At 36.3% G+C, this 25,524-nt stretch overlaps 2 protein-coding genes across 5 annotated transcripts in view; one reads left to right on the top strand and one right to left on the bottom strand.

Annotated features, from left to right (window-relative positions):
* LOC123864263 (ecdysone-induced protein 74EF) overlaps positions 1-25,524 on the top strand; it is a 278,255-nt gene that overhangs the window by 76,820 nt on the left and 175,911 nt on the right. The gene's annotated exons all lie outside the window — the stretch shown is intronic.
* The window catches only part of LOC123864269 (U7 snRNA-associated Sm-like protein LSm11), a 63,205-nt gene that overhangs the window by 30,884 nt on the left and 6,797 nt on the right, over positions 1-25,524 (bottom strand). Inside the window, exon 2 of the mRNA XM_045904577.1 lies at positions 7,041-7,156. Coding sequence (XP_045760533.1) covers positions 7,041-7,156 — 116 coding nt within the window. The remainder of the gene's footprint in view (positions 1-7,040; positions 7,157-25,524) is intronic.

Below are 25,524 nucleotides of genomic sequence, written 5' to 3' on the forward strand. Positions count from 1 at the left end.
CACACGAATGAAAATGGCAATGAGATAACTAACATCACGGTAGAAGGTCTTGAAGTAGAGTTAGCAAAAAAATTGTTTTAAATTATATTTTCATAGAAAAACTGATTGAATGAAGTATTGTATATACATAAAGTTTTTAGAAGTCGGGTACATGTCTTGTTTATGCTCTACTTAGAAATCAGTGAAAATCCATTAAATGACAATGTAAAATAATAATTAAAGTGTTCGTGTAATAAATACAATATGCAATTGTAACGTTAACAGGGCTCTGTCCGTCACTTACTCCATACAATCGTAGTCCCAATTTCATTTGAATATTAAGCAACCAAAGTGCATGAAATTTGCAGACATATTCTAGAAACTAATATATGTGCCTGTGGTGTTTTAGATTTTTCTAAAAATATGTAGTTTTAAAATTACAGGGGCTTAAAGATTTGTATGTGAATTTTTAAGACCGCGTAACTTTGAAACAGAATATTTAAACGGAAATCTGCAAAACCACAGGCATAGATATTAGTTCCCGAAACGTTTCTACAAAATTACATTATATTATATGTATGTAGAGTATGATTGGTTAGTAATTCCAATGAGAGACGAAATACGTTTGTATGGAGTGAGTGACGGAGAGACCCATCTTAAAATCACAGCGGAGGCAATTTTTTCTGGGCTTAAAAACTGCTATTTATCTAAAGTTATAATATGTAAAAATGCTTGAATAAATAGAGGAAGTGGCCCCATTTTTTTTAATATTCATTATTGCTGGAATACTAAATATGAAAAACTAGTTTATTTAGGACAATTGTACCAATAATACCTGTTTCGTGATCACGTTACACAGTAATGTATTCTACGTAATACTCATAATATAATGTAAAAACAACATACAAATAGGATATCATTAGCAATAAAACCTTGAGAAAAAAAACACAAATTTTCCTTTAGCTACCTTCTACAGCAAATTTAATATTTTAATATTGGATCAAATCTTAATTTAAATTTTTATATTAATTTTATTCAATTATTTTAAGAACCTCATTAAAGCTACAAATAAATCAATAAATAAACTATATTGAAATAATAAATACATCTAAACCCACGCTGAAAAGTCGTAGGTTTCGTCTAGTTTTCATTAAACCTAATATTTCGTTGTTATTTTTATTCTTTTCAATAAAACTAGCTTATGCTCTGCATGCAATACGACTCGCGCCACCTTTGAATTCAATTAAAGTGTCAACAACAGCTGTATAAAGTTTCATCTCTATCGGATAAACGATTCGCGAACGCTAAACAGACAAACCAACATCATTTTTTGAACAATAAAATAAGGGTTGCATTTTCATTGCCAACGGTACACACGAGCAACACGCATATGTACCGTACGCACTACGCAATAATGACAGTGGCGCGACAGGCGGTAGACGGCGACCTTCGAAAGTAAACTAATGGGCCAATGTTTTTAATTGTTGTATAGAAACAGGCGATACTTTTCGGAATTCCATGATGTATAAAGAACATACGTACATTCCATGATGTATAAGATTGTATATAGGTACAAGCTTAATTTTTAGGGTTTCGTAGGTACTCGTAGGGTGCCAACGAGACCCTATTACTAAGCTTCCGCTATCCGTCCGTCAGTCACCGGGCTGTATCTCATGAACCGCAATAGGTAGAGTTGAAATTTTCACACAATGTGTATTTCTATTGCCGCTACACCAACAAATAAAATAATTTTTAAAATGGCCGAGATGTAAATTAAGAATAATTAAAAAGTACATAATTCTGCGATGGTACGAAACTCTCTGTGTGCGACTCGCACTTTTAAAATTTTCTGAAAAAAATATATTGACCTGGCCGCTACAGTGGATGAAATTAACTTGGATCTTGCACAAATAAAGAATTGGGCTGACGCACACGGTCTTTTGGTAAACCCAAAAAAATCGCAGGCTATTGTAATAGGTAGTAGACAATTTCGAATTCGTGCTGATTTAAAAAATCTCCCTGCAATAGCCTACGATGGGGTAACTATTACGCTAACCGAAAGAACTAAAAATCTTGGCGTGATATTGGACGGCCATTTATCGTGGGCAAGTCACATTAATGAAGTGAGTAAGCGCATGCACTACTCCCTTCACTCCTTGAAACGTTTGCAGAATTTCCTTCCTCTTAAAACTAAAATCTTACTCGCACAATCTCTTCTGCTTCCTCTCCTAGATTACGCCGATGTCTGCTATTTAGATGCAACCGAGGAGCTGCTTGATAAACTAGATCGCCTTCAGAATTTGTGCATCCGTTTTATTTTCGGATTGCGCAAATTCGACCATGTTTCTCAATTTCGAAATAAGTTAAAGTGGCTCCCTATTCGACTTCGCCGGAATACTCATATTCTCACGCTACTCTTTAAGATTTTAAATTCATCCTCCCCCTCTTACTTGCGTGAGCGCTTCAACGAAGCCGCTCCTCGGGTGATGCCAGTGCGTTCGTGTGTCAAGTTAAACTCACTTGCAGTTCCCCCTTACAACACTATATTTTATGCTAAATCTTTTACGGTACTCGCAACTCGCCTTTGGAACTCACTACCTGACAGTATTTTTAAAAATAACCCTTCCATCAGCACCTTCAAACTTCGTCTGAAACAGCACTATCTTTCCTCTCTGTCATAACATATTGTTTACATATATTTATCGGTATATATTATAAGATATATTTATGACTATAAGTATATATTTATGTATTAAGGTATATATGTTTTTGTAAGTCTATTTTAATATATAAATATTTGTAAGTATATATTATAACATAATATCTACTATATTTATTTTTTATTTTTCATGATTACTGTCTATCTTTGCTGTACCTATTCTACTCCATTTACAACCTCTCGCACTGCCAAGGGTCACTGGTAGAGATCTCTTATAGAGATAAGTGCTTCCCTGTCCACTTTTTCTTTCCTTTTATTTATATTGTTACAACTTTCTGGTACAAATAAAAATAAAAAATAAATATTTGAATATAATATTCCAAACTATGAACTTATAGAATTTGAACTATAAACAAATATTTTTATAAAACGAGGGTAGTGTTTTACATGCTGACGGTACATCTGCAACACGCATGTTGCGTACTCATTGACAGGCGCGTGACAGGCGGCATGCGGCGACCTTCGATGCCGGAGCAATGGATACCTAATTATTTTTGATTCTTAGTTTAGAACAAGCTTATGCGTTTTTTTATTCATGCATCAGCAACTCTATTAATAAATCAATAACTAATTTTAGTAATGAACAAAACAAAATCGTTTTTTTTTTAAATTTATAGACTACCTAGCGCTTGGCTGCAATCAGACCTGCTGGCAAGTGATGACGCAGCCTAAGATGAACCGCGCTTGCCTAGAAGATGCCTATTCACTCTTGACTTGAAGGTAGCGTCAGAATATGACATCATGTAGTTGTATGAAGCACATTACTTTAGTAAGTAGGTAAATGAATGGGTGTATCAATCCATATAAATGATTAAATTCATTAAAAATCTTTAAAACGCTACAGAGTGAGCTTTCATTTCATAAACTCAATAAAATCTCAACTTAATTTTTTTTTGATGTATTTGTTTGTCATATTCGCCATAATGGATTGGTCATGACGTCATATAGACTATGACACGCAATGCGACAGCCAATACACCGATAAACATACACGATACTGCTGAACTTTTTTGAGCAGTTGAGTAATAAAATGCGCCTATTACCAGTGTCATAGAACTTCTTCAGGTAAACATAGTAAAGTCTTAGTTTTTAACTATATTCTGATTTAATTCCGAATAGTTAAGATCTTATCCTACCTAGATTAAAGTCTAAAAGTACAAGACAGATGATTTATCTAAGTCCATAAATAACAATATACCCGACGCGACGTCCTAAGCTGGACTTATGACCGCACAATGTAGGATACAACTAATGGACATGAACCTGATCGCATACCTACTCGAGATATCCGCAAGAGCAAAAGAAGGGCGCTAAATGCTAATGCAAGAATGAGTGAACAAATCGCCCGCACCAGATTAGCTCGCTACTGTGGCTAATTCTTTTGTAAACAATTTCTAAACTAAACTAAATTGGCAAGCCTATATTTAGTACTGTACTTATCTGCAGAGAGCGTTATAAAAGATATAGCGTTGTAATTAGATTTTAGTTTAGTTTAAAGGTTGTGTGCAACATAATCCGCCACACTATCTGATTAACATCTACATTATGACTTAGACTGTAGGATATAGCTAACTAGCTGATGCCCGCGAATTCGATCGTTCTTGCCTAACTCTTTCCGGCGCGTTGTTGCTTTTTTGCGCGCTGTCTTCAGGCGCTTGCTCTTTTTGCGGTCCTTGCAGCTCTTGTCTGTGACCACCTTAGATTTCTCTGAAAATAGACTAGCTAAGGAAAGTTAAGTAACTCTTATTCCCTTTCTCTTAGTTTTTTCGTAACAAAGGGCTTTCATAGATCGTTCGCGACGCGCATTGCGGCTTTTGCGACTCCTGCAAATCTTGTAGCTGTGATGAGCGATCACCTTTAAATTTACGATTTCTCTGAAAAGAGACCAGCGATGGAAACGGGCTCTATGAATTAAAGGCGTCCATCTTGTTCCCTTTCTCTTTGTTTTATCTATAACAGGGGACTTTCATCGACCATTCGCGACTTGCATTGTAGTTGTCGACAGTAAATCCGACTTATAAACCAATCTGAGCTACGTAATCTGCTGAAAATTGATTATAATGATAGATGGTAGGAAATAAAAGGATGATTGTTAGTTGGAAAAGTGAAACGTTGAAGACAAAATGGTGGCAGAAGTAAGGCCCGATAGTGACCAAAGCGGAGTTGCGTTCAGCAGACTAATCAGATTCTCAATCTGATTGTTTACTCTGGATTGGTCGAATGAATATGTCATCTTGGTTCTGCTTATGTGGATACGGGGCCTAAGGCTGAGTAAAACTTAAAATTGCAAAATATAGGCATGGATCCAAGATATACAACGTGCAAAAGAAAACTGTAAAGAGACAAATATCATTACACGAAAAAAAGAATTCTAATGACATCAAAATTTACAATTAAAGAAAATTCAAGGTATAATATCATTACAAAAGCGATAGATCACGAAACTCTCTTCTCTCGCTCTTCCCTATAAGTTCTGTTCGCAATTAAATTGCAATAGCACGCTCTCACACTCAACATGGAGCGACCATGGAAATCACGCTTAAAAAATATTCCGTACACATTCTTTGTTATCGAATTGCAAGCGATGCAGACAAAATAATTGCAGTCTGCTATGTACGCACGCCATTAATAGATGCTGCGCATACGCAATACCGGGTGACGTAGACGGTTGGCATCGGACAAGGCTCTTCCTATACATTTTCACTGAGTCATTGGGCGATTCGACAAGCACGTATCAATAGCATTAGGATGATCTCGAATTTCATGTTTGATATTTGGTGATGTAACTTTTGTGTTGTACATTGAATCACTGCAACTGGTTGTTTAGTTATGTGTACAGTCCTTTTTAGTTTGGCCTTCAATGTCTTAAGATGACAATGTTGTTTTTAAGGCATGTACTCATATTCCTGATTATTCTTTTCCGGAAGTAACGCAAACGTTACTCCCATCAATATTTAATGGTCGTCAAACAGAACAACTATTTTGAAGGTGCCATCTTTTATCGAGGTGTTATAAAGTATCAAGTAGGAAGTGCAGCAGATTAAAATCCCTATTTTCCGAACGCCGCTCGCGCCGTCTCCAAAGAGCATACGTCGCTCGCGGCGCTCTCTCTTCAAATTTTTGAATACGACAAAGTTGTGCTTTTAATTCCCGAAGCCCTTCCTTCCTCAAAAATGCTTTTTACTCGTCCACCCCGCGGGCTCACGATAAGCGTACCACAAGCAAAATAAACGGGCTATTCAAAATCAAAATATTTTTATTCAATTAAACTTTTACAAGTACTCTTGAAACGTCAAATGCATCTGCCACTGGTTCGGAATGCCTTCCCAACAACATTTATACTTGCACGATTTAATCCTCCACGGAAAATCCACGAACTCCTCACGTGAAAATTTTCCGACTCTATCGTCCTCTCGTCTGTCTGTCAGCGGGCTTGTATCTCGTGAACCGTAGTAGGTAGAGTTGAAATTTTCACAGAATGCGTATTTTTGTTGCCGATCGCACGACAAATAATAAAAAAATTAAAATGGTCGCTATAAAAAAAAGTATTATTAAAAAATATTTTTGTACGATGCTAACCTTCCGTCTAAGTCTAAAATCCTTCAGTCTAACTCGCACTTGACCGATTTTTTCTCAAGGTGAATGTGCAAAAAGGGTTGTCGAACATTTACACATCCCAACTTAATAATATATATGAAGATAACAGTTGTAATTTGGTGGAAAGCGTCAGTCGTCGAATGTACTCGAAACTGCTAACTACAGCCGACCGACGGTTCCGGGTTGGAAGTCCGCCAGAATGCACAAAGGATGCAACGCCTTTGTAGTTCTGGTGAAGCGTTTTGCCAGCTTAGACGACTTTTAGTGCCACTAAAATATTTTTCGACAGTGTGTGCTCTACTTTACCAGAATTAGCCTATGCCCGCTCCCTGGCACAATGGTAACCGCTGTGGTCTTATTAGTATGAGGTCCCGGGTTCGATTCCCGGCGGGGGTTTGGAATTTTATAACCCAAATTTCTGGTCTTGTCTAGTGGGAGGCTTCGACCATGGCTAGTTACCCTACCGGCAAAACCGCGCCACCAAGCGTCATCACTTACCACCGGGTGATATTGCAGTCAAGGGCTAGCTTGTATCTGAATAAAAAAAAGTTATATTTGCACTAGCTTATGCCCGCTACTTCGTCCGCATGGACTACACAAAAAAAAAACCCCAATTTTAACCCCTTAGGGATTGAATTATTAAAAATCCTTTCTTTACGGATCTCAGTAATGAGGAATCACTCAGGAACGGTGCTCAGTAATGAGCCGGCGATGGGTTGATCATGATGGTAGAAAGTGTTCTTACCTTTATCCTTAATCTCTGGTCCACGCACTCCTTCAAAGCACCGAGAGGCCCTGTCATTGTCTCAATGCGGGTCAGTACATTCTTCACTTTGCGTGTCTTTCTTTCTACTTGCAGTCCTGATAATGATAAACAAAACTCACATGATTATGATTATAATACATATAATTAATACAGAATCTAATACTTATTAATACAAGCTTTAGTCGACGACTTTGTTCCCGTGGATATAGGTTTTCAAAATCCCGCGGGAACTCATTAATTTTCCGGGATAAAAAGTAGCCTATGTGTTAATCCAGGGTATAATCTATCCCCATTCTAAATTTCAGCCAAATCCGTCCAATAGTTTTTTCGGGAAGGAGTTACATACATACACACACACATACACATAACCTTTCGCCTTTACGATATAAGTGTGATTAATATATTAAATCTCTTTGGACATTGTAGATATTTTTGTCCAAGACAGTAAATTGTCATGTAAGTATTTACATAAATTTTTACAATACGGGCAACGCCAGACAAAAACAACACCTGTCGTTTTTAAGCTAAAACGCACCAATCATAGAGATTTAGTATAAGTAGAGTGACTAATCGGAAAAACTTGGTTTGATCATGTTTTACCTATGAATCTCGTGTATAAAATTAATGTTTGTATGTCTATCTGTTTGTTGCCTATGCATCGTTCTTCCGATTGAGTGAAACTTTGTACAGTTGCTATCGGCACTTGCGTTAGTACCAGCAATATACAATAGGTGGTACGCAAATCACATGGCGATTCATGCCAGACAATAGCTTGTAGAAAATAGAATAGCATATTGCGCCTAGCATAGCTGTATAGTTAAGATAATTATGTATTTATTTTTTTAAATAAATAATTATAATTATTCTTTAAAAAATTATTTATTTTTTAAAGAATATTAGCCATGTTAAATGACTAATATTCCCCTTTCTTCTTCAACTAAGCGTCAGGCTTGTGCTAGGAGTAGGTACGACAATAGTGCAACGGGCGGGGTTTGAACCGTCGACCTTTCGGTTTTCTTAGTAAATGTTTGTTGCGTCTTTATACTCTGGCGCCGCTGACACTCTATACCGACGGTTTTTAACCAAGGAGCCTTAACTGATTAGAATTTCATAACATTGTCCTTTCTGTCAATAATATGAAGTATATATCTCTTTGGCACTAACAAATTAAAATAAATCGATTTTTACGTATAAATACCCTCAATTCTGAAAAGTACGTACTTAGTAATTTGAACGTGAAATTGGTCAATTTGCAATAAATGCAACCCTTGCCTTCGGTTCTTCGAGGAGGTACTACTAATTACATGTAATCACTATATGTATATGATGGTAGTTTCACATAACCTTACATTGTATGGTAAATGGGTACTTATAGGCAATTGAACGTTCACCTTTACCATATGCCACGATAGAAAGTGGTGAGGTAATCTTTAGAAGAAACTAACTTTTCTTAGGTTGCCTCTCAACCAGGGATGTTTGAGAAGAGTACAAAGGTACCAAAAGAATAGCTTCAATAATTTTGACGCCATTTTACTTTTTTAACCCCCGACCCAAAAAGAGGGGTGTTATAAGTTTGACGTGTATGTGTGTTATCTGTGTATCTGTCTGTGGCATCGTAGCTCCTAAACCAATGAACCGATTTTAATTTAATTTATTTTTTGTTTGAAAGGTGGCTTGATCGAGTGTTCTTAGCTATAATCCAAGAAAATAGGTTCAGCCGTTTGAAAGTTATCAGCTCTTTTCTAGTTACTATAACCTTCACATGTCGGGGGTGTTATAAATTTTTTATTTACACTTGTATGTCTATCATTATCCTAATCACTTCGTTGTCTGTCTACTCTGTCAAACACGCCAAGTACTTGCCGTTGACTTAGAATCATGAAAGTCTTCTAGTACAAGTAAAGGGAAAAAATTGGAAAACCATGATTTTGTGGTTACATCACAAAAAAAATTAAAAAGTGTTATTTCTTGTAGTATGGTACGGAACCCTTCGTGTGCGAGTCCGACTCTTACTTGACCGGTTTCTTATATATCAATTTCATCAAGTTCTATAACTTTATAGCTGTCAGTGCATTTTTTTAAGGAAACTGAAAAAATAAAGTTATTTTTTTATATTTGGGGCGCAGAATTATTGACTTTCTTTGCGCCATCTTTTCTCACAGTCTTGACAAAATCGACTCTATAGAATACTTTGTCTGTCTATCTGCTAGCTTTTCACACCTCATCAGTTTGACCATTTTTTACGTTTGGTACAGAGAGAGATTGCATCTTAGGGACGGATATTTTTGTCCATGAAAAATCCACGGAATTTTTGAAAACAAAAACCCCACTTAGTCGCGGACATCACCTATTTGGTACTATTTTTACCCCGGAAAACAAAGTTTCCACGGGAGTTTAAAATAACCTGAATCCACGCGGGCGAATTATCTAGTAAATATACTTAATCCTTTTGCATATTGTAATGCATGCAGTTGATAGATATGTAGGTACTTCGTTTAATTTGTAGTCAACACTTAGTTACTAGAACTGACCTATGATAATAATACTACTATGTAGCTAGAGCACGATAGGTATTTATAGTTATGACTACATACAATTATAACAGGCAATATATAGGCAAACGTGTTTATTACCCAGTCTGTTTCACCACATACTATTACCTATCATTACAATAGAGTATTTATATATTATATATATATTATATTTATTCGTATTTTATTATATTATGCACTAGCTGACCCGACAGACTTCGTCCTGTCAAAAAGATTTGTAATGTGGCAGTTTTTGTGCCTACGTATTTTAAAAAATTCTCCTGAACAGAACCGTTGACGTTAGGAACACACCTACATTGCTTAGACAACAGTGAGTGCTTGTAATTTAATATGAACTTTATACCATAGCAATAAAGCTCAAATTGACTACGTTTTAGTTAGAAATCATTTGTATGGGAAAAAGAAAAGGGCTATTTTTAGGGTTTTTCCAGCAATAATTCTAATTTTTCTCGCCGTAAAAACCATCCTTGAACTTCAACGAACATTTTAAAAAAAGATTTGGCCAAATTGGTCCAGGCGTTGTTGAGTTATGCGCTTACCAACACATTTTGCGATTCATTTTTATATTATAGATAACTATTTATTATTATATTATTATTGTATGTATTTTATTTTGGTATTTATTGGAAGATATTTGTGTAAATATTATTGTGTAGCACTTGTATTAACCATTTTATAAATCTAGTACCATGGGACCTATTCCACGTATTTATGCACCTTACTCACAACCTGCACGGGGAAGCTGGAAGAAATCTCTGTTTAGAGATAAGCATTTCCTTTGTACATAGCTTAATTTATCTTAACTTTGTAACTACAATTTTGGTACATGAAAATAAATATATATATATATATATATATATACTATCAGGTGTGATTGAGCCTGTTCTACGGAAAAGGGAAACTATTCTACCATTTCCTATAGGTATATCCGTTAGATCCTACTAATCCATATTAATATTATAAATGCGAAAGTCTGTCTGTCTGGCTATTGGCTTTTCACGTTCATCGGTTTAGCAGATTTTGACGAAAGGTACATAGAGATAGCTTGCATCCCGGTGTCGGACAGGGACTACTTTTTATCCCGGAAAATCAAAGAGTTCAAACAGGATTTTTGAACCTAAATCTACCAATAATACAAATGCGAAAGTGTGTTTATTTGTTGATTGCAGCGTAGCAACTGACCAACGTGATTTTTGCATGGGTTTAAAAGACCTGGAGAGTGACATAGGTTACTTTTTATCCCGGAAAATCAAAGGGTCCCCATGGGGTTTTATAGAACCTAAATCTACGCGGGCGAAGTTGCAGGCATCAGCTATTCTATGTATACTAATATTATAAAAGGTAAAGTTTGTAAATTTGTTTGTAGGAAGTAATCTCTGGAACTAAGTACTGAACTGATTTTGAAAATTCTTTCACAAGTAGAAAGCCACATTATTCCTGAGTTACATAGGCTATATTTTATTTTCAAAAAGTTAGAGATCCCTACGAAAATTGTAATAAGCTACCCGTGCGAAGCCGGGGCGGTTCGCTAGTGTACAACAAATCAGTTACTATTTTTATACTTAAGGGATTGTTAAAAATGAAGTAACGTTCTATACTTAGTTATATACTTAATAATCATGCTTAGAATTTAAACGACGTAAAACAAAAACGTAAATGAATCCGTTTGTATCGTATTGTATGTATATTTATGACTATTTTCACAGGTGTGTTTTTCATTACTCCGAAACTCGAGAGCAACGACTTGTGCGAATACGTCAACCTCAGCTCCATTAAGCATTACCACAGCTAAACAATCGTACAGTCGGGCAACGAATGTACACGCGCAGAACAATGACGAACATTTAAACTGGAACATTAGACATTTAAAAATGGAATCCTGTCGGTTCCGCAATTTTTGATACGTATTTAAAAATTATTTCTTAAACTGGAGTTTGCGGAAATGTGCAGAACAGAAGCGTGTATTGTATAAAGAAAGCTCACTCATAAAAGTTAGCGCTAAATGTCAATAATCTATTATACAGAGGAATGTAAATAAATGATTCTAGAGATTTTAAAAGCTCTGCCCCCTTTCAACAAACTGTTAAATTGTGATCATCGCAATTGTTGTTACTGTTTCCGGTATTCTTATTAATCTGCGACTGAGCGGGTACTGTACTCTTACAGTACTGTCATCTTTACTGTCATCTTTATTTGGATATAGCAAGTATCTCAGAACCTGCCTAATAGTGCTATTAATGTTAGTACTGCATAGTAATCGCAAGCCCAACTCTCAAATGTTAAAACTCGATAACATTAATTTATTTCTAATTGGAACGGTAGCAGGATTATTATTACTGACACGGCCATTGCCCAATACAACAGAACTGTATGATTGCTAAACTGTGACATTACACACTCTGTAGTTAAATATGTTCAAAAGTGTTAAAAACAAAAGTGATTTAAAACATTTGTTTGAGTAAACTGAAGTGTAAAGTGAGAAAACATATTTTTTAAATAAAAGTAGCAAGCAAACGAGCAGGCGGGTCACCTGATGTTAAGTGATTCCCGCCGCCCATGAACATTTGCAGCACCAGAGGAACCGCCAGTTCGTTGCCAGCCTTTCAGGAATTTGTTGGTCCGCCCCTTGAATAACCCCTTGTTGTAATCTAGTGGGAACACCGCAGAAGAGAGTTGATTCCACATTTAAAACGTATCGTATAATATTACTAAATACCCATGGACGTATAAATACTCAATTATAGATGTCTGCGATATTATCAGCGACTTTTTCATGACGAGCAAATCATTTTGAAATTATCCTTTTAAGATGCCAACCTGTTGATTTATTGTGAAATTAACAAAGACAAATTTTGACAAAGCATTCCAATTTGGATTCTTTTGAAGTACCTCTTATTTTTGTCTTGCAGTTTTTCTTCCATTGTCATTTAGGTATAGGTATGAGAAATATTTTTGGAATTTCGAAGCGTGTATCGTAAACGTTTCGGTCGTAACTGAGAGGTGTTCGGTCCGGTCCCGCGGGATCTTTGACCGAATGAATCAATGAACGCGTTCGGTACATTGCAATTTTGTTAGTTGACCCATATTGATATCAATCACCCTGCAATAACCTGACTGGAGTCATCATCAATCACCATCATCTTCATCAATCCCTCCCCGGCCCACTACTGAGCACAAGCTTTTTCTCAGAAAGAGAAGGGTGAGAGAGATGGATTCTAGTAGTCTTTATAGTTAAATAACTAGAGTCCTTATAATAAGGTGTTTGACAACTACATATTCAAATCAGTATCTTTTCATCAAACATCAAAACGCGTATTAGTATGCGCTTCTATGAAATACTGGCATGTGTCGTCACAATGATTTGACGTGCTTTTTTAGTTTAATCGATAATTTTAAATGATTATTACACATAGGACCGCATATGGATTTTAGGTATTTTGGTAATTAATAATTCCTAAGAAATATTTTTTTAACAGGCAAATACCGTATTGCATAGAGCCGAGTCGAACACATTAATATTATGTAATAATAAAAATATGACTATTAATTAATTGAGTATGAAGTCAGTAATTGAATTTAAATTACAATAAACCTAACATTGTAACGTCTAGCCACAAAATAATGTACTTAAACTACGTAACAAAGTAAGTACGTGAATACTATATTATTTTCGCAACTCTCTAATCGAAGTACATACACCGTGGATTAATGAACATAGATAGGGTATTAAGTAGCAACAACCGAACTGATAACCTCTAAATCCGTTAAAAATCACAACATATCAGTCAGTTAGTGTTGTCGCGGAATAAACTCCTAAACTACGTAACCAAGTAAGTACGTGGATACTATATTATTTTCGCAACTCTCTAATCGAAGTACACACACCGTGGATTAATGAACATAGATAGGTATTAAATACCAACAACCGAACTGATAACCTCTAATTTGTCCGTTAAAAATCACAACACTATCTGTCAGTCAGTCAGTGTTGTCGCGGAATAAACTCCTAAACTACGTAACAGAGTAAATACGTGGATACTATATTATTTTCGCAACTCTCTAATCGAAGTACATACACTGTGGATTAATGAACATAGATTGGTATTGAGTACCAACAACCGAACTGATAACCTCTAATTTGTCCGTTAAAAATCACAACACTATCTGTCAGTCAGTCAGTGTTGTCGCGGAATAAACTCCTAAACTACGTAACAGAGTAAATACGTGGATACTATATTATTTTCGCAACTCTCTAATCGAAGTACATACACTGTGGATTAATGAACATAGATTGGTATTGAGTACCAACAACCGAACTGATAACCTCTAATTTGTCCGTTAAAAATCACAACACTATCTGTCAGTCAGTGTTGTCGCGGAATAAACTCCTGAACTACGTACCAGAGTAAGTACGTGGATACTATATTATTTTCGCAACTCTCTAATCAAAGTACATACACCGTGGATTAATGAACATAGATTGGTATTAAGTACCAACAACCGAACTGATAACCTCTAATTTATCCGTTAAAATCACAACACTATCTGTCAGTCAGTGTTGTCGCGGAATAAATTCCTGAACTACGTACCAGAGTAAGTAAGTGGATAATGTATTATTTTCGCAACTCTCTAATCGAAGTACATACACCGTGGATTAATGAACATAGATTGGTATTAAGTCGCAACAACCGAACTGATAACCTCTAAATCCATTAAAAATCACAACACTATCTGTCAGTCAGTCAGTGTTGTCGCGGAATAAACTCCTAAACTACGTAACAAAGTAAGTACGTGGATACTATATTATTTTCGCAACTCTCTAATCAAAGTACATACACCGTGGATTAATGAACATAGATTGGTATTAAGTACCAACAACCGAACTGATAACCTCTAATTTGTCCGTTAAAAATCACAACACTATCTGTCAGTCAGTGTTGTCGCGGAATAAACTCCTAAACTACGTAACAGAGTAAGTACGTGGAACATATATTACTTTCGCAACTCTAGTCGAAGTACCTACACCGTGGATAGATAGGTATTAAGTACCAACAACCGAACTAACTGATAACCTCTAATTTATCCGTTAAAAATCACAACACTATCTGTCAGTCAGTCAGTGTAAACGTAACAGAGTAATAAATCAGTGCACTCTGGTGTCGACTGTCGAGGTACCAGGGAGGCATGGCTCGCGAGCGGTCGCCGGTCGCGAATTACTTTCACTCGACTATCCCGGGCGCTGACCGCGGCGGGGTCGGCGACCGAGCGCGGGAAACGCCGCCATCATGCCATTCAGAAAAGCGCGCCATGTTTACACAGATGCGCGCCGAAACGCGGCCCGGCGCGTTGCATCACTTCCGTTTGCGTTCCATTTCGTACTCGTTACGCGTACGTAACACGTGCCGATTGCCGATTTATTTGTTATTCCGCGCTAATTGATAGATAGTACTAACAAACTGACATCTTTGTTTTACCAGCACGTTTTATTAACACCCTCCTTACCTTTAACAGCTTCTGCAGCCGAGTTCCTTGCTGAGTCTTCTCGGTAGGAAAGGCATTCCGAACCAGTGGTAGATGCTTTTGACGATTCAAAAGCATTTTTAAAAGTCTAATTGAATAAAAATTAAACATATTTCCAATTTTGAACATAGGTATATTATATCTTTAAAATAAAATATCTTTATTTTTACAATTCTATTTTAATCCTTTAATTCATGTTTGTCCTATTAAAAGGGTAACTAATCTAAAACTCAATTAATCAAAACATAATATGAAAAAAAAAACCATGTCTATGGTTACAAAATGTATTATTACCATACTTACCATCTTAAACTTTATTTCAAAAACAGTTGCCTAGTATTTAGCCGTAATGTGTAAAACTATAAAAGCAATATCAGATTCGCTTTCTACAGAGTAAAGTTGCGCAATAGAGAAAATTTCCCTGACAGTGATTTTAAATTACATGTCATGGATATTAACACTTCTCTTGGATACGTTTTATTGGTGTATTCCTAACCTACTGTGTCCAATTTATAGCACGTCATTAAAGTTCTATAACTTTTATAAGTTACATCGATTCAGTGTACTTGCGCAGAAATATTATTTTTGATTGGCGCAACAATGTCTCCTCAGCCAATCATAACGCGCGTCCATCTGCTATTGGTTGTTGTCTACGCGCCATATTTTGTCCGAACGAATTATGAGCGAGACAGCACGAGTCTGTGTTGTTCTTGTGTTTAAAATCTTAACGTCAAGCAGTAAGATCTGTATTTGATTGGTGTACATTCGGTTTTAGTCGACGTTTGGTTGCGCTTTTCTGCGCAAACGAATTTTACCGATGCGACTTATAAAAGTGGTAGTACTATAACGCAATGAAGTAACAGAGATAAATATAGTTAACTGCGATAAGACGGAGAACGTCGGCGCACGCGCAGACGTCGCCTAGCCGGCGATATCACTTGCCTTTTTGTTTTTGATACAAAATGTCATGATCAAAGTTATGTCATGTATCGGATATTTAATATTAACAAGCGTAAATTAAAAATTTATAACACCCCCGACAAGTGAAGGTTACAGTAACTAGAAAAGAGCTGATAACTTTCACGGCTGAACCGATTTTCTTGGACAATAGCTAAGAACACTCTCGATCAATCCACCTTTCAAACAAAAATAAAAAATTTTCAAAAGAAAAATAAAACCGACTTCAAAAACGACAAACACTAAAAAGTAAAAAATAACTTTTGTTTAGCTACACGTGTAATGCACCTAGGTATGAAGTCGAGCAAGCATATTAAAACAAAATTAGAAATCCAAGAGTGAAGCTCGCCCGACTTCATACCTAGGTGCATTACACGTGTAGCTAAACAAAAGTTATTTTTTACTTTTTAGTGTTTGTCGTTTTTGAAGTCGGTTTTATTTTTCTTTTGAAAATTTTTTATTTCACAATTTTTAGTGGCCCTACTGTACTATAATATGCTGTGCCCAGTTAAAACCCTACTGTTTACTAAGCTATTACACTGATCGCGAGCAATTTGCTCCTATCCATTGAGGAGTTCTGTTCTCCATCTCCGAAGATATTCATCAGATGTTCACCAAATTTATATGGGACCACCTGCACAGTATACCCTTTCAAACAAAAAAAAAATTTCCAAATCGGTCCAGGGGTCTTTGAGTAATCGGGGAACATACATAAAAAATAAAAATAAAAAAATAAAAAAAAAGATCCCGACGAATTGAGAACCTCCTCCTTTTTTGGAAGTCGGTTAAAAAACCAAATTAATATCGGTTCATTAGTTTAGGAGCTACGATGCCACAGACAGATAGACTGATACACAGATACACACGTCAAACTTATAACACCCCTTTTTTTGGGTCGGGGGTTAAAAATACAATCTCCGATCTACATTTTTTATGCTTTTTCATGGATTATTTTTTATGAAAGATTATGGAGAATTATAAGATTAAGACAAGTCAATCAATCTAATCGAATATCTTTATTGTTGTACAATAAAGTAAAGTAAAATAGTCAATCAATTTTACGATTATTGTTTTAATTTTAATTTACGTAACTTAAAACTAAAGCCACTAGGGTTTTACCACAACTTTTTGGACTAATAGATAGATTCCTTTTAAGTAATAAATACTTTCAAGTAGCCACATTTTTCAAAAGCACAAAACTCATATTATTATTCCTACACAGAGAATATAAATGGCTATAGACTAAGAAAAAATATACCTGATGGATTGCTTTTTGGGGTACCGTATCTCCAGACAAAATAAGGAATCATTATAGGATCACTTCGTTGTCTGTTGTGTCTGTCAAGATCCGTCAAGGGAATGAAATCCTATAGGGTACTTCCCGTTGATCTAGAATCATGAGATTTGGTAGGTAGCAATGTCTTATAGCACAAGTACAGTGGACCCCCGGTAATCCGACAAACGTTTTGCAGGGCTGTGTCGGACTATCGAATTTGTCGGATTATAGAGTACTGCGTAAGAACCCCTATAGTCCGGCGTTTTTTACAAAAGAGTACCTTGTAATCCGACAAATTAAAGATCCAACGATAAGATTCTATATGTTATACATACCTACTCTGAAATACAAGTCATAGGTACTTCACTATATGTATGTCAAAAGTAAATCACATCACATCACACTAATACTATAAGGGGGAAAGTTTGTGTGTATGTGCATATGTATGTATGTGTATGTTGGTTACTCCTTCACGCAAAAAACTACTAAATGGATTGGGCTGAAATTAAGATTGGAGATGGATAATACCCTGGATTAGCACATAGGCTACTTTTTATCCCGGAAAATCAAAGTGTTCCCACGGGATTTTTAAAAACTTACATCCACGCGAACGAAGTCGCGGGCATCAGCTATTTCAATAATAAAATAGACTTGTCGGATTACAGGGGGTGCCGGATTACCACTGTAAAAGGTAAAATCCGGAAATCGTGAGTTTGTAGTTACATCAACAAAAAAACTGTTATTTCTTGAACGGTGTACGGAATCCTTCATGCGCGAGGCCGACTCGCACTTGACCGGTTTTTATAATGAACATTACACCAGCGAATATGGAGTGTCAATGACCGATGCTCCAGGGTGCACCGTGTGTCGAGCCAGCCAGCCCGCAGATACCATGCATGAGGGTTGCCAGACGTATTTTCAAATTTATTTGTCCCATATAAAAGACATTAGGTATTTTTTAATATCATAATGTGCTTCTTATAGGACAAATTACAAACAAACAAAAAATGTTTCATCGACAACTTTACATGTTAAAGGTAAAAGATGAAAGTGAGACGAAAATGAAGCCTAGAAGAATAAAATTAGCGTGAGATTTTTTTAAATTTATTTACAAAATGTTCGTTGAAGCAGCATGAACATGTTATGAATGCTAAGAGACGCAAGTGTGGTGAGTGCAGATTTTTTTGATGCTTACAAAATATGCAAAAAAATGAGCTAAAAGCATGAGTAAAATTGAGAGTAATACTAAAAATAATGGAATTTTAATTTATGTAACCGAAAAATATTTTCAATAAGCACCTCAACCAAGTTAAGGACTCGAGTGCAAATGGAAAAGTCAAACTTCTTTTTTAAGACGAGATTATTCGTAATTGTAGCGCCCTATATTATATTGTAGTATTCACATGCCCTTTAGTGGGTAAAACATTGTTCACAAAAATAAGATCCTGTTTTCATGTTTTTGAGCAAATAATTACTTGAATACTTGACATTAAAACTACGTTTGTGCGCGCTAGAGAATCTTCTCAGTCATTTCTTTTCAAATTGCATTATTATCCTAAAACAAATCTACTGGATAAAGTGACTCTCAAGAGTTTTTTGAAAAAATGCTCGTTATTTTTTATCCCCTTCAATAAATTGGCAACCCTTACGTCCCACTCGTGTGGAAAGCGGTTATGTAACGTGCTCACGCGAAAGTCTAGCCAGAGACGATGCTCTTCGTAACTCGATGACATGATCGATTCATGGTCATGAATCGACCATGTCATTATGGTGACAGGGTACGTTTTTTCATTCAAATCTTCCTGCAATAAATTGGCAACCCTTGCGTCCCACTCGTGTGGAAAGAGGTTACGTAACGTGCTCACGCGAAAGTCTAGCCAGAGACGATGCTCTTCGTAACTTGATGACATGATCTATTCATGGTCCAGAGACGAGGCGCGTCTCCTCTTTTTTTCTTTGCAATAAATTGGCAACCCTTACGTCCCACTCGTGTGGAAAGCGGTTATGTAACGTGCTCACGCGAAAGTCTAGCCAGAGACGATGCTCTTCGTAACTTGATGACATGATCGATTCATGCTCCGGTGACGGGGCGCGTTTTCTTATTCAAATCTCTGTTTTTATTACAGGATAGACTTGCGCTTGACGTCTTAAAAAAAGCAATGATGAGGTCTAAGTTGGAGCGCGCTTGCCTAGAAGATGCCTATTCACTCTTGCCTCAAAGCTACTTAAGTTATACGTGGCAGGAAAGAGGGACGCCGGAAGAGGGTTCCAAAGTCCAAACCTTAGTAGTTCGTATCAGAAACGTTTTATTTCACGGCTGCCCAAACATAGTGTTAAAGTTTCAGAGTTCATATCGACACCTCCCACGTAAGTTGTTGTATCCCCAAAACTACAACTTTTCAGTAGAGCGTTTTAAAGATATAAATTGAAATTAAAGCTCCATTTTTCAATATATTTTTGTGAAATTCGGTATTTAGTTATAGTTTATAGTACTTTCACATATTTTGAAAGATAATTTATAGAAATACTTCACATTTCTGAGATTTTGTTCATACAACATTTTACGGCGTGTTTCATCTTTGTAAAATGTTGTATAAGATACTTACAACAAATTACGCTGGAAAAAATGGGTTGAGTGTCATCGTATGTGTTAAATACAACAGTGTACGTCGTTTAAAATTTAAAAAAAATGTAGTATGTGTAGTCCGATTCATGATTTCCAACCAATGGATGTCCACTACTGGACATAGGTCTCTTGTAGGGACTTCTATATGCCACGGTCTTGCACCATCTGAATCCAGTGGCTCCTTGTGACTCGTTTGATGTCGTCTGTGCACCTAGTGGGAGTCTGTCAACGCTGCGCCTTACAGTGCGAGGTTCCAGCACCTTGGGACCTCAACGTCTATGGGTCCTTCGAATTATGTGCCCCGGCCATTTACACTTCAGCTTCGCGACCCATTTATGCCGGTTACTCTGATTTTCCTGCCGATATCCACATTCCAGATTCGATCACGTAGAGAAACTTCAAATATAGCTTTCTAATTGCCCGCTTAGTGACTCTGAACTTTCTTATGAATTCCATTATAATATGTGACCATATTATCTCGGATCCATAATATGTCATTACTGGTAACACGCACTGTACGAAGACTAATTTAGTTTCCGTACGCTGCCGCCGAGTCGGATTCGTTGGCTGACCTGTTTCTTGAAATTGCACTTACCTACCTTGTCCAGGTACCTGTTCCAGGCTTACAAACTTTTCTATAATTTCGAGTGCAGAGCCCTCAACGATTACTGGGTGGGCCGAGACATAAGAATTAGACATAATTTTCGTCTTACTCATGTTCATTTTCAGGCCCATCTGTTGTGAAACTTTGCAAAGGTCATTGAGCTGTAAATGTAGAAACTCTGGGAAACCTAATGAGGTTTCCCAGAGTTTCTGCGATAGTGACTATGTCATCGACAAATCGAAGGTGAATTTCTTTTGATGTTAATGTCAAGTTCATTCCAATCTAAGCTTAAAGATAAGGACGTCTTCCAAAGCAGTGGTAAAGAGTTTCAGAGAATTACGTCTCAATGTGCACTCTGTCACTGCAATTGGACTGGCCTAGTCTGGTCCTATATGTCGACTGTCATGGTGTTTTCGTACAGGATTCTATTTCAGCATTTGTATGAACACGCAGTTGTTTCAGCATCTCAATAGCGACCTTAATACAGCCCCAGTTTCCACCAAATCAAAAACTTTCTCATAGTTTACAAACGCTTAGCAAAGAGGCAGATTATTATAATAGCCTTCAGTTATATTATGCATAACATGTCGCAGCTTATGAATGTGACCTATAGTGCTTAAGCTTTTTCAGAATCAAGCTTGTTAGGGATGCTGAAAGTCATCGAACTTATTATTGTGACGATTCATAATGACTTACGATAACAACAGCTTATAGACATGGCTTAGCAGCGAGATGAGTCTATGACTCTTCTTGAGTAATGTTTGTAACTTTGTAATTTCGTTATGCAATGAACTAGATTAATTTGAATCGATTTCTTTGAATTATCGATTAATTTGAATTGATTGAGATTAATTTGAATTCGTCATGGCGATTGGAAAATCGCTGAAAGACCTTAAATACTGGTTTGCCACCCGCTTTCAGGAATTCTACTGTGATTCTGATATCACCGAGCGAATTTTTATCCTTGAGTTGTTTGAGAGCCATAATTATCTCGTATAAACTGGCATCTGGGATATCTTGGGTATAGTGTCCCGTCAATTTAGCTCTGGGATCTTTAGTCAAATCTACAACAAGTCTTTGTATTGTGGTGTATAAAACTGTCCATAGAACTTCTCCACTTATTTCAAGAGCTCAAGTTTAGCTGAAATGAGGTGTTGTAAGTTTTTTGTCGTATCAGCAGGCCCTGTTTAGTAGACAGATTTTTCGTGAATACTTTTGAGTTCCTGTTCCGCTCTATGGTATCTTTAAAACGAAATTAAAGATCCATAAGTCACGTGTTTGTACAATAGAGATCTGCCAGTAGGTAGGTGCATCTGCTGAAGACTACAGTATCATTTCTGACCTTTTTCTGGCTATGAGCTTTAAAATCATAAAAAAATATTTGTTATTTTTGGACGATAGGCCGTAAAGAAATTGGACTCCACCACCTGGCAGGTTCTACCAACCTATTTATTGGAAAGGTAGGCTCTGAAATAATATATTGTAGTAGTGATTTTTTTGTTAATTATATGATAACCTAGTGGTATAATGAGCCGATTAGTTATTTCATTCACTATCATAGGTTTACGTCGCCATCAAACTAAATTTTAACATAGTTTTATTGTATACAATGTCGTATGTAAGAAAAAAAACAATGTCATAGCAACGTAAAATATAGCATGTAATCATACAACAAAATTTTGAGAAATAAATGCCGAAGTAAAATGTTGTATGTATCACTTAACACAAAATTTATTATAATTCTGCAACGTGAACGGTTGTATGTCATCATACAATACTGTTTTTGGGTGTCCTCAACGACGTAAATTGTTGTATGTAATCTATACAATAGTTTAGCTTGGCATCACTATTAAATTACTAAAATACGATAATGAAATAAAAAAATGCAAACACAACCGTGACATATCAGTATCTTGAGTTACAAACATTTCATTTGAAGTCCGGCGTGATCTGTTGTATCTGTTACATACGAGGCGCAAACGTGCGACTTCACCCCACATAAAACGTTGTAAAGGTCGATATGATATTTTACGTCGTTCTCGTTTGAAAAATACAACATTATACGCCTCATAAGTACTTTAAAAAACAACATTTTTAGGTTTTTTTTTAATTGAACATATAAAATAGATAAAAATAGACATTGTTATGTAAAAAACGCAAAATGGCAATTTTGTGGCTTACAACAACTTACGTGGGAGGTGTCGATATATTATGTGTATATGTGCGTTTTTTTCCCCACAATAATTTTAAATGTCTGAACAGATTTGAATGTATTGGGTATCGCTCATGAACGTATAATTATACTCTATGGTATCGCTGGAATCCTTACGTCATTAATTTGGAGTGACACTGACTGTAAATCATTTGAGATCTGTAAAAAATTCACATCGACGCGGACGTTACCAATAATATCAATTTCAAGTAAAAGCAAGTTAAGTACTATAATAAGTAACATAAATTACACACGCAACTACTCCTAATTCCACTACAATCAATGGAACGGTAGTTTTAATTAACATGGACGATAGTAATCTATTTCACATCAATAACAAGTGTTCGAAGTACAGTTTGTAACATAACTATAAATCGCAACGCAATATCGATTGTGGTTTCGATTTCGATACCCGAGATCGATCCAATCTAGCATCTAAATCAATATACAATCGAAAACGCTATCTCGTTCTTCGTATAACGCAAACGTAGTATCTAAGTATAGAGACGTTATTTCCCTGCATTTCCGTATTATAAGACCGTTTTCACATTATCCGATGCGATATCAAATAAATATGAGACACTAACGACATCGGAGTGCGACAAAAAAGGGTACGGTACATTCATCTTGATTTACGTCGCACGGTTTACTTAGGTACTGAGTAGAGATCTTTTTGGCCCTTTGATTTGACCGATTTTTACAAAGATACAGAGAGTCCGGGGCACATGGGCTTTTTTATATACCGGAAAATCTAAAGACCTCCCATGGGATTTTTAAAAACCTGAGTCCACGCGAAGCCGCGGACATCATATTGTAATGAAATATATTTCATCAATATTTTAAACATACATAATGGTTAAGATACATAGTCGGCTTTACATCGCTGCAAATACACCGCTAGCTTGTCATTTGTTTGCGAAAAATTTAAAGTATAGCCGCGCGACTCAGACCAGCCGATGTTCGGGCGATATCGGATCGGATAACGTTTAAACGGTTTCCAAAAAGGTTTCGATACACTAATTAAACAATGATAAAATCATGTACTTAACCGGTTCGTATTAGGACTCGTATTGCACACTGCATCTCGCAAGCCTCAAACAAGGCACCGTGGACGCAGCTGTGCATTGTGAACGCGGCAACTTTCCCGAGCCATTTTCGTCAAATGGCGGGAAAATATAATAGGTATAATTGGTGGTTAGGCCATAGTCACGCAATCGCATGTTAGCCCTACATAAATTAGCCTTTTAGAGTTTGCGGAGTGCTTTATTATGAACTATTTACTATATTATTATAAATATTAGAACGACCTATTGTTTTTATAAATATACTGAGCACTGACTGATCGCCCATTTGGTATGGCCATTTAGAGTTTGAGCAGACATAGGTATGTTGATATGTCAGTCAGTAGGTACATACTATTCTTTTCTCACTTATACCTACACTAGCGGCACGCTATGATGGCCGGTTTGACACATTACAATAGTGATGTGGAATGTCAATTTATTCTCGAACAAAAAACAATTAAGTTTTGTTTTTGTACCTGATTAAATAGGTTTAATAAAACAAAAATGTATATGTTTATTTAATTTATTTGAACGAACTGAATATTTGAACGAAAATGAATATACATACTTTATATGCACACAAGAAACATATGAATACAAAAGATACCAAAAAAGGTGCCACAAAAGGCCATAATTAATCAGATTCGTCCATACTACTATTTTCACTGTCGTCACTGCTATCATCACATACATTAATAATTATATGTTCGTTTTCTATAATATTATCTATTTTCACATCTCTTTCATAATCTTCCCTTATTAATTTAACAGTTCTATTCACAACCTTTTCCCAGTCTCCTTTAGTCACATGTTCACAAGCTTCTTCTAATAATTTTAGCATTTTTTTTGTGGTAAATGGGGGTTCTGTATTGTGTCTTGCAGCATATCCCTTAATTTGAGCCCACACCAACTCAATCGCATTATACTCACAATGGTAAGGCGGTAACCGTATAACTCTGTGCCCATGTTCTAATGCTATTTCGTCAATGACGTATCGGATCTTGGTTGGTTTGTTTTCTTTTAAAAGACGTACTAATTCCGCTTTTAACATATTCATGTTTGCATCTACGCCATTTTTACGAAGCCATGCGACGATATCAGCTTTCTTTTGGGATTGGGCAGGTGGCTTGTCAATTTGCATCGAGTGGTATGGGGCGTTGTCCATAATTATAATAGATGGTTCAGGGAGGCTACACAACATTGAGGTAAACCATTCAGTCAACGTCAATTCGAAACTGCTTTGTTTTGCATTGAGCATTGACGCGAGTTTGCCGGAGGTAGTAGTTGTGCTAGCCAGCGATCCTATGTGACGATCGTATTAGATTCCATTTTTAAAAATTTATTGATATTTTTTTGCGATTTCAGAGGTTTGTCCACATAGTGAAAATTGTTCATATTCACAAGTACATTCACCCCTTAAATGGTGCAAACTGATTTTTCTACACTTGTATACATTTAAGAAATCAATTTAATAAATAAATTTTGAGTCCTAAACCTAAAACTACATTCGATAAAATTTATGAATCTCTGCACATCACTATCGTCAATAAAGTAATACAATTATTTCCTTCAAAGTCGTTATCAATTAATACGGAACTTCATGAGCGGACAAACGTCAAACCGGCCATCATAGCGTGCCGCTAGTTTACTCG

The sequence above is a fragment of the Maniola jurtina genome, chromosome 4 (assembly GCF_905333055.1).
Source record: "Maniola jurtina chromosome 4, ilManJurt1.1, whole genome shotgun sequence".
In the NCBI taxonomy this organism is placed as follows: Eukaryota; Metazoa; Arthropoda; class Insecta; order Lepidoptera; family Nymphalidae; genus Maniola; species Maniola jurtina.